This window comes from Heteronotia binoei, chromosome 1 (assembly GCF_032191835.1).
Source record: "Heteronotia binoei isolate CCM8104 ecotype False Entrance Well chromosome 1, APGP_CSIRO_Hbin_v1, whole genome shotgun sequence".
In the NCBI taxonomy this organism is placed as follows: Eukaryota; Metazoa; Chordata; class Lepidosauria; order Squamata; family Gekkonidae; genus Heteronotia; species Heteronotia binoei.
Window position 1 is genome coordinate 280,863,261 of NC_083223.1, and position 17,958 is coordinate 280,881,218.

General features: G+C 55.1%; 1 protein-coding gene across 1 annotated transcript in view; it reads right to left on the reverse strand.

The window, feature by feature from the left end:
- Positions 1 to 1,147: 1,147 nt before the first annotated feature.
- PIP5K1A (phosphatidylinositol-4-phosphate 5-kinase type 1 alpha) overlaps positions 1,148 to 17,958 on the reverse strand; it is a 107,553-nt gene continuing 90,742 nt past the window's right edge. The window contains exons 10-11 of the mRNA XM_060256337.1: positions 8,739 to 8,787; positions 1,148 to 1,249 (exon numbers count right to left, since the gene is read on the reverse strand). Coding sequence (XP_060112320.1) covers positions 1,148 to 1,249; positions 8,739 to 8,787 — 151 coding nt within the window. The remainder of the gene's footprint in view (positions 1,250 to 8,738; positions 8,788 to 17,958) is intronic.

The window sequence follows — 17,958 nt, forward strand, 5'->3', positions numbered from 1 at the left end:
ATGGAGAGAGGCGGCCCCTAAGACAGACAGGTCTTCGACCATATAGGGCTTTAAAGGTAATAACCAGCACCTTGTAGCGAACCTGATAAACAACTGGCAGCCAGTGCAACTCCTGCAGCCCAGACTGCACATGTTCCCACCGAGGCAATCCCAATAGCAGCCTGGCTGCTGCATTTTGCACTAGCTGCAGTTTCCAGGTTCGGTACAGGGGCAGCCCCATGTAGAGGGCATTACAGTAGTCTAACCTCGAGGTGACCGTAGCGTGGATCACTGTTGGCACTGTTGGAGAACCATGGAGAGGGGCCATAGCTCAGTGGCAGAGCATCTGCTTGGCATGCAGAAGATCCCAGGTTCAATCCCCGGCATCTCTCAGTCAAAAGGAGCAGGCAGGAGGTGATGGGAAAGGCCTCAGCCTGAGACCCTGGAGAGCCATGGAGAGGGGCCATAGCTCAGTGGCAGAGCCTCTGCTTGCCATGCAGAAGGTCCCAGGTTCAATCCCCAGCATCTCCAGTCAAAAGGAGCAGGCAGGAGGTGATGGGAAAGGCCTCAGCCTGAGACCCTGGAGAGCCATGGAGAGGGGCCATAGCTCAGTGGCAGAGCCTCTGCTTGCCATGCAGAAGGTCCCAGGTTCAATCCCCAGCATCTCCAGTCAAAAGGAGCAGGCAGGAGGTGATGGGAAAGGCCTCAGCCTGAGACCCTGGAGAGCCATGGAGAGGGGCCATGGCTCAGTGGCAGAGCATCCGCTTGGCATGCAGAAGGTCCCAGGTTCAATCCCCAGCATCTCCAGTCAAAAGGACCAGGCAGGAGGAGATGGAAAAGACCTCAGCCTGAGACCCTGGAGAGCCATTTGAAGGACCGAGGGTCTGATTCAATATAAGCCAGTGCTATGACTTTCTATGTACACTACCCCCATGGAACTACCAGTCCTTTACTGACACCTTCAAAAAAGATGCAGGGAACAGAGGAATTGTAAAGGCATTTCTCCTAGGGCCTGCGCACAGACTGCAGAGTCTGAAGGCAGCAGTGTTTACTTTGGGAATCAGGCTTTCCCCTGGGCCAATGGCAGGCAGGATGAGGCCAGCATGGGGTGGGATGAGGCATTTAGGAACACCTCGGTACCGACACAAAGGGCTAAATTCACACCGCCTCAAGGAGAGAACTTACAGGGGATTTTCTTGAACACCACGTTACACATGAACCGCTGGAACCGTTCGGCGTAGAAACTGGGCCTGTGAACCGACACCGTATCCTGCAAATGAGAAGGCAGAGAGTCCATCAAGGGCTGAAGGGTCAAACAGCCCTACTGACTACCAGGAACTTTGTATGGGTTCAAAGCAGAGCTTGCCGAATTCAGTAAGGTTTGAGTTCTTTAATGATCTGCTGCTGTATCCCATCAAGCCTCAGTACCGAAGAAACATAAGAACACAAGAGAAGCCATGTTGGAGCAGGCCAGTGGCCCATCCAGTCCAACACTCTGGGTCACATAAGAACATCAGAGAAGCCATGTTGGATCAGGCCAGTGGCCCCTCCAGTCCAACACTCTGGGTCACATAAGAACATCAGAGAAGCCATGTTGGATCAGGCCAGTGGGCCCTCCAGTCCAACACTCTGGGTCACATAAGAACATAAGAGAAGCCATGTTGGATCAGGCCAGTGGCCCATCCAGTCCAACACTCTGAGTCACATAAGTACATAAGAGAGGCCATGTTGGATCAGGCCAGTGGCCCATCCAGTCCAACACTCTGAGTCACATAAGAACATAAGAGAGGCCATGTTGGATCAGGCCAGTGGCCCATCCAGTCCAACACTCTGTGTCACACAGTGGTCAAAAAACCAGGCGCTATCAGGAGGCCCATCAGTGGGGCCAGGACAGTAGAAGCCCTCCCACTGTTGCCCAGCACCAAGACTACAGAGCATCACTGCCCCAGACAGAAAGTTCCAACAATATGCTGTGGCTAGTAACCACTGATGGACCTCTGCTCCATATTAGAGAAGGACAGGTTTCTTACCTGTAACTGGTGATCTTCGAGTGGTCATCTGTGCAATCACACATATGGGTAATCCGCAGGATTGGCCCCGACCTCGGAGAGTTCAAAGCAATCTTGATCGTAGATCTGGCGCGCCTCCCGCTTGTCCTGGGAGGAGTCAGCTACTGCGCATGCCTGGAGAAGGGGGAGGTGCTTAGCCACTCAGTTTCTTCCCGCCGCCGGGTAGGTGGAAATAACTGTGCTAACTAACTTCCAGCAGCGGGGAAGGCTGGGTGGGTCTGTGTGATTGCACAGATGACCACTCGAAGATCACCAGTTACAGGTAAGAAACCTGTCCATCTTCTTCGTGGTCTCTGTGCATTCACACATATGGGTGATTAGCGAGCCATTTCTTCGGAGGTGGGTGCTGGATCTGTAAGAAAAGGTAGGATTAGAGTGTAACATAATGATAGTGTTACTCACGGTGGTTAGTCGAAGATCGATCGTAGCACCGCTTGTCCGAAGGAGGCGTCTCGCCGGGCACGAACGTCGAGGGCGTAGTGCGAGGCGAAGGTAGATGTAGAGGACCAGACGGCTGCGGCGCAGATGTCCTCTATAGGTATGCCTTTCATGAAGGCGGACGAGGTGGCCACGGCTCTGGTTGAGTGGGCTCGTATATGTTGAGGGATTGGTTGTTTTGCCAGCTGGTAGCAGAGTTCGATGGCAGCAACAATCCATTTGGAGAGTCTCTGGGTGGATATTCTGCTGCCCTGATTATGGGTAGCGTAAGTGATAAAGAGTCTGGGGTCTTTACGGATTTGGCGGGTTCTATCTATGTAGAAGGCTAGGGCTCTCCGTGCATCCAAGTTGTGGAGTGCCCTTTGTCCCGCGTCCGCGGGGTGCTGGAAGAAGGCTGGTATAATGGACTGTCTTCCCAGATGGAAGGGAGAGACGACCTTGGGAAGAAAGGTCGGGTCAGGTCGGAGGACCACCGTACTGTTATGAAATGTCGTATACGGTGGGTCTGCTCTGAATGCGCAGATGTCACTGGCCCTCTTACCTGTGGTGAGGGCCGTAAGTAATGCCGTCTTCCATGACAGCAGGTGCAGTGGAATGGAAGCCATGGGTTCGAAGGGCGGTTTCATGAGTTGGCTCAGGACCAGAGATAGGCTCCAGGTGGGTAGAACTTGTTTGATTGGTGGGTGAAGGCGAATGATGCCCTTGAGGAAGGCTCTAGTCGCATGGTGAGAAAAAACCGTTGTGCCATCGATGCGGGGGTGGAAAGCAGAGATGGCTGCCAGATGTACCTTCAGGGAGGAATACGACAGACCCGCTCTAGAGAGCGTTAAGGTGTAAGTTAGTACCTGATGTATGGTGGCATAGTTGGGGTCGAAGTTGTGTTGTGAGGCATAGTGTGAGAAGCGTTTCCACTTAAGTAGATAGGATTTCCTAGTAGATGGTTTTCTGGAATTCACTAGGACGTGACGGACCTCTGGGGGGAAATCTAGAAATTGATTCTCCAGGCTGTTAGCTTGAGTGACGCCGGGTTGTGGTGAAGGACCCTGCCGTCCTGTTGGGAGAGGAGATCCCGTGTTTGAGGGAGCTGGGCGAAGGTATTGTTGGACAGGAGCAGCACGGTCGTAAACCAGGGTTGGCGCGGCCACCATGGAGTTATGAGGATGCAGTTTGTGTGGTCTACCTGAATCTTCTGTAGAACTCTGGTGATAAGTGGGATGGGGGGAAAGAGGTAGTGCAGTGTTCCGTTCCAAGTTTGTAGGAAGGCATCCCCCCTGGAGAGGTGGGATGGGGGACCTCTCATGTAGAAGCGGGTGCATTGGGCATTTGATGGTGAAGCAAATACATCTATCTTCGGTTGTCCGAAGACGTTGAAGATCTGTCGGATGTATCGACTGTTGATGGACCACTCGTGGTTGTTGGTCGAGTGGCGACTCAGGGCGTCTGCCTGGGTGTTGTCGGTCCCTGGTAGGTGCACGGCCGTGAGGAAGATGCCCTGGCTTATGCTCCAATGCCACAGTGCGAGGGCTCTCCTGCAGAGTCTGACGGAGGCGGTGCCGCCCTGCCTGTTGATGTAAAAGACTGTGGCGATGTTGTCGGAGGTGACCTGGACGTGCCGGTTCTTTATCGACGGGAGGAAAGACCGCAGGGCCTTGTGCACTGCGATGAGCTCCAGGCAATTTATGTGGAGAGAGCGTTCGTAGTCTGTCCATTGGCCCTGCACCGTGAGGTCCTCTAAGTGGGCTCCCCATCCCCACTTGGATGCATCTGTGGTTACGATCACCGAGGGCGGTGTCTGTTTGAATGGCATGCCCTTGAAGAGGTGATGTTGCTTGGTCCACCATTTGAGGGATGGCACAATGTGTGGTGGGAGGGTGAGTAGTGTGGATTGATGTTGTGTGTGGGGGCGAAAAGTCCTTACGAACCACATTTGAAGGGGGCGCATGTGCAGCTTCGCAAACCGCAGAACTGCTGTGGTTGCTGCCATGAGGCCTAGCATTCTTTGGAAGGTGAGCGCTGTTTGGGAGCGCTGGGCGATGATAGTGTTGGCCATTGACAGTATGGCGAGTGCTCTGTCCTGAGGTAGGGAAGCCGTTTGTGAGAGCGTGGAGATGTCCGCCCCTATGAACTGAATCCTCTGGGTAGGGATTAGTTTGGATTTTGAGAGGTTGACTCGGAGGCCTAGGGTGGCCAGGGTGGAGAGGGTGGTCGAGACGTCCAGTTGTAGTTGCTCCCTGGAATGGGCGACGATCAGCCAGTCGTCTATGTACGGGAAGATTGATATCTGTTGCTGGCGTAATGTGGCTGCTACTACTGCCATGCACTTGGTGAAGACCCTTGGTGCTGTGGAGAGGCCGAAGGGGAGGGAGCAGAACTGGAAGTGCTGCCTCCCTACGGCGAACCTTAGGAATCTTCTGTGATGATGATTGATTGTTATGTGGAAGTAGGCATCCTGGAGGTCTATGGACGCCATCCATGCTCGTTCTGGGATGAGCGGAAGGATTGCCTGAAGCGTGACCATACGGAATTTCTTGTAGATTATGTGTAGGTTGAGTTTGCGGAGGTCGAGGATGGGTCGGAGTCCTCCGTCCCTTTTTGGTACCAGGAAGTACCGGGAGTAGAAGCCGGTGCGATGGTATTGGGGTGGGACTGGTTCTATCGCGCCCTTGTCCAGCAGAGACGCAATTTCTGTCTGCAGGGGTGCGGACGGGGGTGTGGTGAGGAATCGGTGGTGCCTTGGAGTGGATGTAAACTCTATCAGGTAGCCTCTTTGAATGATGGTGAGGACCCAGGCGTCTGATGTTATGGTCCTCCAGGCAGTGTAGAACGGTTGTAGTCGTGTTGATGGGTTTGGCTGATGAAGGGGGACTGGACGGCTCGGGGCAGGGAGGTCAGAGAGATGGTTTGGATGTGGTTGGAGGTTTCTTGGTTGTTTGGCGTCTGTGCTGAAAGGAAGGCTTGGACTGTGGTGGTTTGCGCTTCCATGAATCCTGTTGTCGTGGGGATCTGGCCCCTTTGTATTGGCTGGACCTCCAGTTCCTTTGTCGGTTGGATTGTGTCAGAGGTTGGGAAACTCCCAGACGTTTCGCCCTCTTCCTGCCATCGTCTACTGACGTGAGGATGTCATCTGTAGATGAGCTGAACAGGCCGAGGCCATCAAAGGGCAGGTCTTCCACCTTGTATTTGATGTCTGGTTGGAGGGAGGAGGATCTGAGCCACGCGTGTCTACGGAGTGCTATGGCTGAGGCCAAGGTTTTGGAAGAACACTGTGCAGCGTGCCGTGCAGTGTTGATTTGCTGTTTGCTCACTCTGGCGATCTCTTGCAGGGTAGTGGCGGCTGACTTCTGGGACGCCTCGGGTAGGGATGGTACCAGTGCGCCGAGGGAAGTGGTCAGGTTGTGGGTGTATGCGGAAAAGCATGCCATGTAGTTGAGGATTTTGGTTGTGGCTGTAGTGAGGGCGTAGATCTTTCTCCCGATCGTGTCGAGTTTCTTGCCCTCTCGTTCTGGTGGTACTGGGTGCCTAGTCTGCTTCGATTTCGAAGACGAATGCACGATGATCGAGTTCGGAGCCGGGTGAGTGAATAGGAACTTGGATTCAGGTGCATGTATCTTGTAGAGGGCTTCGACCTTCTTGGATGTCGGCGGTACTGATGCCGGTTTGTCCCATGCTTCTCTGAGTGTTTCTAGGAGGACGGGGAGCATGGGAAGAGATGAGCTGGATGGAAGATCCGCATGCACCAGATCGAATACGACGTCGGAGACTCTGGGGGCGTCCGTATTGAGCTTCAGGTTCAGCGAACTTGCCATGTTTGCCACGAGGTCGAGGTAGGATTTCGGGCCCTCGGACGGCGATAGGTCTGCTGGCTTGGCTATGTCGGATTCTGGGGATTGTAGGTCCGAACCCGAAGAGTGGTCGGAGTCGGAGAGTTCCTCCTCGGATCCGTCGTCGGTTCCCTGGTGCAGGTCGGGCTGGGGCGTTGTCTTGGGAGCCGTGTGTAAGGACTCGAGTGGCGGCGGGAGTTTCGGTTCGGCGCCGAGATTCGTAAGGTCGTCATGGTGAAGCGGTTCGACCGATGCGGAATGGAGTCTGTGTGAGCGATCTCGGTCGCGAGGAGACTCTTGGTAGCTGTGGTAATGTCGATCGTAGGATGGTGATCGTCGGTGCCGTCTTCGGTTCCGTGGGGATGGAGACCTGGATCTCGATGGAGAGTAGTAGTAGTGTCTCCCCCTGCGGTGGCTGCGGGAGCGACGGCGGCTGCGGGACCTGGTGCGGCGGCGACTGCGGGACCTGGTGCGGCGGCGGCTGCGAGACCTGGTGTGACGGCGACTGCGCGACCTGGTGTGCCGGCGACTGCGGGATCTGGTGCGTCTGCGACTGCGAGACCGCGGTCTGGTCGGGAGGACTCTCGGGGTCGAGGGTTCTCTGGTGAGCGCGTGGGCGTCTACAGGGTGCGAGAGATCTATGAATTTAGATGGGTCGAGGATCCCAACGGATGCGGTAGAGTGCGTATCCAGCAGTTGGTCTGGTGGGGAATTCGGAATGGACGGTGACTTGGATGAAATGCGGATGATTTCCAATGGAGTGATTGATGGTGTTGCTGTCGACTTCGATGTCGGAGTCTTCGGCAGCGATCCGGAGGCAGTGGCGCTCGGGTTCGGGGTCTTCGGCTTGGTGGTCGGGTTCGAGACCGAGTCGAGAGGTCGGGTCTTGTGCTTCTTGGAGCTCACGCTACCCGTCGGGTCCGAGTGGGCGGAATCGGAACGGCGGCGCTTCTTGGGGTCGTCCGACTTCTTGGAGTGCTTGCCGGTCTTAGGCTTACTGGGACCCTGTGCCACGGAAGCTGCCGACTGCGTCTCTCCCACGAGGTGTGGGGAAGATGGCGCGGGTTGTTTTTGTCCGCCATGCGGCATGGCCGGTCGGAGTGTGGTTTCCATGAGGTGGCTCCTGAGTCTCGCGGCGCGGTTCTTGCGGGCCTGTTTGCCAAATTGGCTGCAGTGCACGCAGGAGTCTGGACGGTGGGCCTCTCCAAGGCAGAACAAGCACAGAGAGTGACCGTCGGATGAGGGGATTTTGGATGAGCAGCTGGTGCAGCGTTTAAAGATTATCTTGTCCCTTCCTTCCATCCGCCCGGGGAGGGGGGGGGGGGGAGGGGAAAAGTCCCGAAGAGATAGTAAGAAAAGGCCTTTTTTTTTTTTTTTTTTTTTTTTATACGATACCAGGTAGAAGTAGAAGATGAAGAGTTGAGGTTGAAGAGAAGGTAGTTGTAGAGATTGCAATGAAGAGGTTGGAGATCAACGAGGAAGGTGCGATCCGGTCGGCGGTAAGGAAGAAACTGAGTGGCTAAGCACCTCCCCCTTCTCCAGGCATGCGCAGTAGCTGACTCCTCCCAGGACAAGCGGGAGGCGCGCCAGATCTACGATCAAGATTGCTTTGAACTCTCCGAGGTCGGGGCCAATCCTGCGGATTACCCATATGTGTGAATGCACAGAGACCACGAAGAAGATCATAAGAGAAGCCCTGTTGGATCAGGCCAATGGCCCATCCAATCCAACACTCTGGGTCACACAGCAGCCAAAAAACCCAGGTGCCATCAGGAGGTCCGCCAGTGGGGCCAGGACACTAGAAGCCCTCCCACTGTGCCCCCCCTGCACCAGGAATACAGAACATCCCTGCCCCAGATATAAGAACATAAGAGAAGCCCTCTTGGGTCAGGCCAATGGCCCCTTCAGTTCAACACTCTGTGTCACACAGTGGCCAAAAAAGGCAGGTGCCATCAGGAGGTCAATCAGTGGGGCCAGGACACTAGAAGCCCTCCCACTGTGCCGCCCAAGCACCCAGAATACAGAGCATCCCTGCCCCAGATATAAGAACATAAGAGAAGCCCTGTTGGGTCAGGCCAATGGCCCCTTCAGTTCAACACTCTGTGTCACACAGTGGCCAAAAAAGCCAGGTGCCATCAGGAGGTCCACCAGTGGGGCCAGGACACTAGAAGCCCTCCCACTGTGCCCCCCCCCAGCACCAAGAATACAGCATCACTGCCCCAGTCAGAGAGTTCCAACAATACGCTGTGGCTAATAGCCACTGATGGACCTTTGCTCCGGATGTTTATCCAACCCCCTCCTGAAGCTGGCTCTGTTTGTAGCTGCCGCCACCTCCTGTGGCAGCGGCCAAAGAAACCAGGTGCCATTGAACGGGTCCTGGCAATCCTAACACAAGGCAGCAACAAAAGGCAGAGAAGTTTGGGCTGCTCACCCCGTCGTGAACAAGAGCTTTCCAGGAATGTTCCAGCTTCTTCATAAACCTGGGGAGGGAAAGAGAATGGAGAAGATGGAGAAAGGAGTGTTTCCCATGGACCTTTCAAAACGGAGTGCTTTTGGGGAGGGTAAGCAGCGGGGAGAGAGCACGTGACGGAAATGCCGCCCTCAGCTCACTCTTTGTGCCGCTCCCCACCCCCCGCGCCAGTCAGTCAAGCAAGTCTCCACCAAGAAGACCAGCTTGCCTGCTCCAAGTCGGTTCATCACATTTTATTTGTATCCCGGCCTCCCCGCCGAAGCAGGCTCGGGGCGGCCATCAACAAGAATTCAATACACACATTGCATAATATAACGTTTTGACTACAATTAATTAAAATCCATTAAAATTCTAAAAAACAATAAAATGAACATTTTTGTGCTATTACCCGGATGGCAAGTTTTACTTGGCAGTTCTACTCAGCGAAGGCCGTTCGGAACCGGCTGGTCTTGCAGGCCTTGCGGAACTGTTCAAAGCCCAGCAGGGCCCGCATTTCTTCTGGAAGCTGATTCCACAGCTGTGCAGCCATGACAGAGAAAGCCCGAGCGCGGGTACTCTGGAGTTTTGCCTCTTTTGGCCCGGGGATAGTCAGCAGGTTTTTCCCTGCTGACCTCAGAGCTCTCTGGGGTTCGTGCGGGGAGAGACGGTCCCCTAAGGTAGGCAGGTCCTCGGCCATATAGGGCTTTAAAGGTAATGACCAGCACTTTGTAACGAATCCGGTATATAACTAGCAGCCAGTGCAGTTCACGCAGCCCCGGCTGTATGTGCTCCCACTTTGGGAGCCCCAACAGTAGTCTAGCAGCCGCGTTCTGCACCAGTTGCAGCTTCCGGGTTCGGCACAGAGGCAGCCCCATGTAGAGGGCATTACAGTAATCTAGTCTCGAGGTGACCGTTGCATGGATCATCGCACCCAGCAGGGCTTTTTTTGTAGCAGGAACTCCTTTGCATATTAGGCCACACCCACCTGATGCAGCCAATCCTCCAAGAGCTTACGAGACTCTTCTTACACAGCCTGCTGCAAGCTCCTGGAGGATTGGCTACATCAGGAGGGTGCGGCCGAAGATGCAAAGGAGTCCCTGCTACAAAAAAAGCCCTGACACCAAGTAAAAAAACCACACTTGGTGAGGATCCAATCGCTGCTTTCAGCAGCTTCTTTTATTTCTCTGTTTAAATCTCAGTTGTCCCCTAAATGGGGATTCATTTTCCTCTCCTCCGTTTTAGAAGAAAAAGAAGACGACGGCAGATTTATACTCCGCCCATTTCTCTGAATCAGAGACTCAGAGCAGCGTACAATCTGCTTTACCTTCCTCCCCACACAACAAACGCCCTATGAGGTATGTGAGATTGAGAGAGCTCTCCCAGCAGCTGCCCTTTCAAGGACAACGCCTATGAGAGCTATGGCTGACCCAAGGCCATTCCAGCAGGTGCAAGTGGAGGAGTGGGGGAATCAAACCCGGTTCTCCCAGATAAGAGTCCGCACACTTAACCACTACCCCAAACTGAAGAAGAAGATATTAAATTTATATTCCGCCCTCAGAGCGGCTCACAATCTCCTTTCTCCTTTCCCTTCCTCTCCCACAACAGATACCCTGTGAGGTGGGTGGGACTGAGAGGGCTCTCCAAGCAGCTGCCCTTTCAAGGACAACTCCTACGAGAGCTATGGCTGACCCAAGACCATACTAGCAGGTGGAAGTGGAGGAGTGGGGAATCAACCCCGGTTCTCCCAGATAAGAGAGCTATGGCTGACCCAAGGCCATCTCAGCAGCTGCAAGTGGAGGAGTGGGGAATCAACCCCGGTTCTCCCACATAAGAGAGCCATGGCTGACCCAAGGCCATTCCAACAGGTACAAGTGGAGGACTGGGGAATCAACCCTGGTTCTCCCAGATAAGCGACCTCTGGCTGACCCAAGGCCATTCCAGCAGCTGCAAGTGGAGGAGTGGGGAATCAACCCCGGTTCTCCCAGATAAGAGAGCTCTGGCTGACCCAAGGCCATTCCAGCAGGTGCAAGTGGAGGAGTGGGGAATTCAAACCCGGTTCTCCCAGATAAGAGAGCTATGGCTGACCCAAGGCCATTCCAGCAGCTGCAAGTGGAGGAGTGGGGAATCAAGCCCGGTTCTCCCAGATAAGAGAGCTATGGCTGACCCAAGGCCATTCCAGCAGCTGCAAGTGGAGGAGTGGGGAATCAAACCCGGTTCTCCCAGATAAAAGAGCTGTGGCTGACCCAAGGCCATTCCAGCAGGTGCAAGTGGAGGAGTGGGGAATCAAACCCAGTTCTCCCAGATAAGAGAGCTCTGGCTGACCCAAGGCCATCTCAGCAGGTGCAAGTGGAGGAGTGGGGAATCAAACCCGGTTCTCCCAGATAAGAGAGCTGTGGCTGACCCAAGGCCATTCCAGCAGCTGCAAGGGGAGGAGTGGGGAATCAACCCCGGTTCTCCCACATAAGAGAGCCATGGCTGACCCAAGGCCATTCCAGCAGGTACAAGTGGAGGAGTGGGGAATCAACCCCAGTTCTCCCAGATAAGAGAGCTCTGGCTGACCCAAGGCCATTCCAGCAGCTGCAAGTGGAGGAGTGGGGAATCAAGCCCGGTTCTCCCAGATAAGAGAGCTCTGGCTGACCCAAGGCCATTCCAGCAGCTGCAAGTGGAGGAGTGGGGAATCAAACCCAGTTCTCCCAGATAAGAGAGCTCTGGCTGACCCAAGGCCATCTCAGCAGGTGCAAGTGGAGGAGTGGGGAATCAAACCCGGTTCTCCCAGATAAGAGAGCTGTGGCTGACCCAAGGCCATTCCAGCAGCTGCAAGGGGAGGAGTGGGGAATCAACCCCGGTTCTCCCACATAAGAGAGCCATGGCTGACCCAAGGCCATTCCAGCAGGTACAAGTGGAGGAGTGGGGAATCAACCCCAGTTCTCCCAGATAAGAGAGCTCTGGCTGACCCAAGGCCATTCCAGCAGCTGCAAGTGGAGGAGTGGGGAATCAAGCCCGGTTCTCCCAGATAAGAGAGCTCTGGCTGACCCAAGGCCATTCCAGCAGCTGCAAGTGGAGGAGTGGGGAATCAAACCCAGTTCTCCCAGAGAAGAGTCTGCACACTTCACCACTACCCCAAACTGGCTCTCTAAGAATCGTCCCACTCCCCCCCCGGTGAGGTAGGTTACGCAGGCAAGAACGACTGGACTAAGTTCATCCAACAAGCTTCTGCAACCCCCCCAACATTTCCACTCAAAATATAGAGTTTGTTATATACTCGCCGTATAAGACTACCCCTTCTTCCGCACACCATTGTACGGCCACAGTGCGACGGCAGCGCCTCCGGCCCGCCCCTACATCTCCCTGTGACCGGCACTAGTGCGCAAGTGTGCATGTGCGAGTTCTGCATAGACAAGGGGCGGGCCGGAGTGCCGCTGCTTCCTGCCGAGCAGAACGGGTCGGTCACGCCGAAAAGGCTGGCACCCCTGTCTCGCTGCTGATGCTCGCCGCAGCCGCGCTGGATACCGCACGATACTGGACGGTATGTAGAATGAGGTGGGCGGGCAGCGGGAGGCCACTATGGGCACCGGGCGAGCATCGGAAGGCCACTATGGGCAGCTATGTCTATCCCAACTGAAGTGCACCCGGCGTATAAGATGACCCCCCCCCACTTGGAGGCATGTTTTTCAGGGCAAAAAAGTAGTCTTATATGCCAGCAAATACTGTAAGTATTTTTTAATGTTGTACGTTGCCCAGAGCCTGGCGCTAGCTGGGATAGAAGAAGAAGATGAAGAAGAAGAAATTGGATTTATATCCCGCCCTCCACTCCGAAGAGTCTCAGAGCGGCTCACAATCTCATTCATCTTCCTCCCCACAACAGACACCCTGTGAGGTGGGTGGGGATGAGAGAGCTCTTGCAGCAGCTACCCTTTCAAGGACAGCTCTGCGAAAGCTATGGCTGACCCAAGGGCATTCCAGCATCTGCAAGTGGAGTGGGGAATCAAACCCGGTTCTCCCAGATAAGAGTCCGCACACTTCACAACCACAGCAAAGTGGATAGGGCGATTCATCAAATTCAATAAATAAGAATAACATCGCTCTGGCCACTACACACTACTGTTCTTATTTTATTTTATATCTCCCCTAGAGCAGCGTACATCATTCTCATCTCCGTTCAGTCCTCACAACAATCCTAAGAGGTTGATTAACATAAGAACATAAAAGGAGCCATGTTGGATCAGGCCAATGGCCCATCCAGTCCAACACTCTGTGTCACATAAGAACATAAGAGAGGCCATGTTGGATCAGGCCAGTCGCCCATCCAGTCCAACACTCTGTGTCACATAAGAACATAAGAGAAGCCCTGTTAGATCAGGCCAATGGCCCATCCAGTCCAAGTCACATAAGAACATAAGAGAAGCCACATTGGATCAGGCCAATAGCCCATCCAGTCCAACACTCTATGTCACATAAGAACATAAGAGAAGCCATGTTGGATCAGAATGGCCCATCCAGTCCAACACTCTGTCACATAAGAACATAAAAGAAGCCATGTTGGATCAGGTCAATGGCCCATCCAGTCCAACACTCTATATCACATAATAACATAAGAGAAGTCATGCTGGATCAGGCCAATGGCCCCTCCAGTCCAACACTCTATGTCACATAAGAACAGAAGAGAAGCCATTTGGATCAGGCCAATGGCCCATCCAGTCCAACACTCTGTGTCACATAAGAACATAAAAGAAGCCATGTTGGATCAGGCCAATGGCCCATCCAGTCCAACACTCTGTGTCACACAGTGAGCAAAAAAAAAACCCAGCTGCCATCAGGAGGTTCACAAGTGGGGCCAGAACACTAGAATCCCTTCCACTGTGCCCCCCCACCAAAGCACCAAGAATACAGAGCATCACTGCCCCAGACAGAGAGTTCCAACAATACACTGTGGCTAAGAGTCACTGGCCCATCAGTGACTCTTAGCCACAGTGTATTGTTGGAACTCTCTGTCTGGGGCAGTGATGCTCTGTATTCTTGGTGCTTTGGTGGGGGGGCACAGTGGAAGGGATTCTAGTGTTCTGGCCCCACTTGTGAACCTCCTGATGGCAGCTGTCTATGCTTGTAGCCGCCACCACCTCCTGGGGCAGTGAATTCCACGTGTTAATCACCCCTTGGGTGAAGAAGGAATTCTTTTTATCCGCTTTAACCTGACTGCTCAGCAATTTCACTGAATGCCCACGAGTTCACGTATTGTGAGAAATGGATAAAAGGACTTCTTTCTCTACTTTCTCCATACCATGCATCATCTTGTAAACCTCTTATCATGTGAGAGTATGGGATTGGCCCAAGGTCACCTAGTGTGGGCCTCGCTAGGAAGCCAAGTGTGTCTGCTCCAAAGCTTAGCAATGCATTTCTTCTAAATATGGGGCTTTGTTTTATAACAGCAAGGGGTGTGTGTGTGTGTGTGTGTGTGTGTGTGTATTTTTTCTAACAATGGCCCTGCTTTCCCCTCCCCCAACGCAAGTAATTCCCACTAACGATCTTTTCCAAGGCAATTATCCATCAGGCGCGCGGACATGCAAAAAACCACCCAACCACTTTGAAGTCAATTAACCTGAGCCTCCCAGTGCGTGGTTGGCTCTCCTGGCGCCACAGAAGCATCTCGCAAACAAGCCTCGTCATCAAAAACGCCTGGCCCTTGCAAGCCGCTGCCTGCCTCCTACCCTCCTCTTCCCCATCATTTCCTGCCTCTTTCCCTGGGCACAGCAACCTCGCCTCCCGCAGAAACCCGCTCTGTGAGGGCTCACCCTCCACGGCTGCTGCTGCGTCAGCTTTAATTACTTCCCGTGCGAAGGGGAGCCTCCTCTCCTGCCCTTGCCAATGGAAATGAGAGGGGCTTATGAAACGCCTCCCAAAAATACTAGTACTTGAGGGCCTTCGATGAAACTGTTGCTGATCATCCAATGCAACTGGTGGGCCACTGTATGAGAAAGGAGGCTGGACTAGATGGACCCTCCCTGGTCTGACCCAGCAGGACTCTTCTGAGGTTCTTCTCAGGGGAAGGCCTCGGCCTCTCTGCCCTGCTGTTAGCCCTCCAGAGGATCTGGTTGGCCACTGGGTGAGACAGGAGGCTGGACTGCATGGACCCTCCCTGGTCTGACCCAGCAGGGCTCTTCTGAGGTTCTTCTCAGGGGAACGCCTCGGCCTCTCTGCCCTGTTGTTAGCCCTCCAGAGGATCTGGTTGGCCACTGCGTGAGACAGGAGGCTGGACTGGATGGACCCTCCCTGGTCTAACCCAGCAGGGCTCTTCTGAGGTTCTTCTCAGGGGAAGGCCTCGGCCTCTCTGCCCTGTTGTTAGCCCTCCAGAGGATCTGGTTGGCCACTGTGTGAGACAGGAGGCTGGACTGGATGGACCCTCCCTGGTCTGACCCAGCAGGGCTCTTCTGCTGTTCTTCTCAGGGGAAGGCCTCAACCTCTCTGCCCTGTTGTTGGCCCTCCAGAGGAACGGGTTGGCTACTGTGTGAGACAGGAGGCTGGACTAGATGGACCCTCCCTGGTCTGACCCAGCAGGGCTCTTCTGAGGTTCTTCTCAGGGGAAGGCCTCGGCCTCTCTGCACTGTTGTTAGCCCTCCAGAGGATCTGGTTGGCCACTGCGTGAGACAGGAGGCTGGACTGGATGGACCCTCCCTGGTCTGACCCAGCAGGGCTCTTCTGAGGTTCTTCTCAGGGGAAGGCCTCGGCCTCTCTTCCCTGTTGTTAGCCCTCCAGAGGAACTGGTTGGCTACTGTGTGAGACAGGAGGCTGGACTAGATGGACCCTCTATGGTCTGACCCAGCAGGGCACTTCTGCTGTTCTTCTCAGGGGAAGGCCTCAGCCTCTCTGCCCTGTTGTTGACCCTCCAGAGGATCTGGTTGGCCACTGTGTGAGACAGGAGGCTGGACTGGATGGACCCTCCCTGGTCTGACCCAGCAGGGCTCTTCTGATGTCCTTCTCAGGGGAAGGCCTCGGCCTCTCTGCCCTGTTGTTGGCCCTCCAGAGGAACTGGTTGGCTACTGTGTGAGACAGGAGGCTGGACTAGATGGACCCTGTATGGTCTGACCCAGCAGGGCTCTTCTGCTGTTCTTCTCAGGGGAAGGCCTCAGCCTCTCTGCCCTGTTGTTGGCCCTCCAGAGCAACTGGTTGGCTACTGTGTGAGACAGGAGGCTGGACTAGATGGACCCTCCCTGGTCTGACCCAGCAGGGCTCTTCTGAGGTTCTTCTCAGGGGAAGGCCTCGGCCTCTCTGCCCTGTTGTTAGCCATCCAGAGAATCTGTTTGGCCACTGTGTGAGACAGGAGGCTGGACTGGATGGACCCTCCCTGGTCTGACCCAGCAGGGCTCTTCTGATGTCCTTCTCAGGGGAAGGCCTCGGCCTCTCTGCCCTGTTGTTGGCCCTCCAGAGGAACTGGTTGGCCACTGTGTGAGGCAGGAGGCTGGACTAGATGGACCCTCTATGGTCTGACCCAGCAGGACTCTTCTGCTGTTCTTCTCAGGGGAAAGCCTCGGCCTCTCTGCCCTGTTGTTAGCCCTCCAGAGGATCTGGTTGGCCACTGTGTGAGACAGGAGGCTGGACTGCATGGACCCTCGCTGGTCTGACCCAGCAGGGCCCTTCTGATGTCCTTCTCAGGGGAAGGCCTCGGCCTCTCTGCCCTGTTGTTGGCCCTCCAGAGGAAGTGGTTGGCTACTGTGTGAGACAGGAGGCTGGACTAGATGGACCCTCTATGGTCTGACCCAGCAGGGCTCTTCTGCTGTTCTTCTCAGGGGAAGGCCTCGGCCTCTCTGCCCTGTTGTTGGCCCTCCAGAGGTACTGGTTGGCCATTGTGTGAGACACAAGGCTGGACTGGATGGACCCTCCCTGGTCTGACCCAGCAGGGCTCTTCTGATGTCCTTCTCAGGGGAAGGCCTCGGCCTCTCTGCCCTGTTGTTGGCCCTCCAGAGGAACTGGTTGGCCACTGTGTGAGACAGGAGGCTGGACTTGATGGACCCTCCCTGGTCTGATCCAGTAGGGCTCTTCTGCTGTTCTTCTCAGGGGAAGGCCTCAGCCTCTCTGCCCTGTTGTTGGCCCTCCAGAGGAACTGGTTGGCCACTGTGTGAGGCAGGAGGCTGGACTAGATGGACCCTCTATGGTCTGACCCAGCAGGACTCTTCTGCTGTTCTTCTCAGGGGAAGGCCTCAGCCTCTCTGCCCTGTTTTTGGCCCTCCAGAGGAACTGGTTGGCTACTGTGTGAGACAGGAGGCTGGACTAGATGGACCCTCCCTGGTCTGACCCAGCAGGGCTCTTCTGAGGTTCTTCTCAGGGGAAGGCCTCGGCCTCTCTGCCCTGTTGTTAGCCCTCCAGAGGATCTGGTTGGCCACTGTGTGAGACAGGAGGCTGGACTGCATGGACCCTCCCTGGTCTGACCCAGCAGGGCCCTTCTGATGTCCTTCTCAGGGGAAGGCCTCGGCCTCTCTGCCCTGTTGTTGGCCCTCCAGAGGTACTGGTTGGCCATTGTGTGAGACACAAGGCTGGACTGGATGGACCCTCCCTGGTCTGACCCAGCAGGGCTCTTCTGATGTCCTTCTCAGGGGAAGGCCTCGGCCTCTCTGCCCTGTTGTTGGCCCTCCAGAGGAACTGGTTGGCCACTGTGTGAGACAGGAGGCTGGACTTGATGGACCCTCCCTGGTCTGACCCAGCAGGGCTCTTCTGAGGTTCTTCTCAGGGGAAGGCCTCAGCCTCTCTGCCCTGTTGTTGGCCCTCCAGAGGAACTGGTTGGCTACTGTGTGAGACAGAAGGCTTCACTAGATGGACCCTCTATGGTCTGACCCAGCAGGGCTCTTCTGAGGTTCTTCTCGGGGGAAGGCCTCAGCCTCTCTGCCCTGTTGTTGGTCCCCCAGAGGAACTGGTTGGCCAGTGTGTGAGACAGGAAGCTGGACTAGATGGACCCTCCCTGGTCTGACCAGCAGGGCTCTTCTGATGTTCTTCTACGGGGAAGGCCTCAGCCTCTCTGCCCTGTTGTTGGCCCTCGAAAGGAACTGGTTGGCCTCTGTGTGAGACAGGAGGCTGGACTAGATGGACCCTCCCTGGTCTGACCCAGCAGGGCTCTTCTGATGTCCTTCTCAGGGGAAGGCCTCAGCCTCTCTGCCCTGTTGTTGGCCCTCCAGAGGAACTGGTTGGCCACTGTGTGAGGCAGGAGGCTGGACTA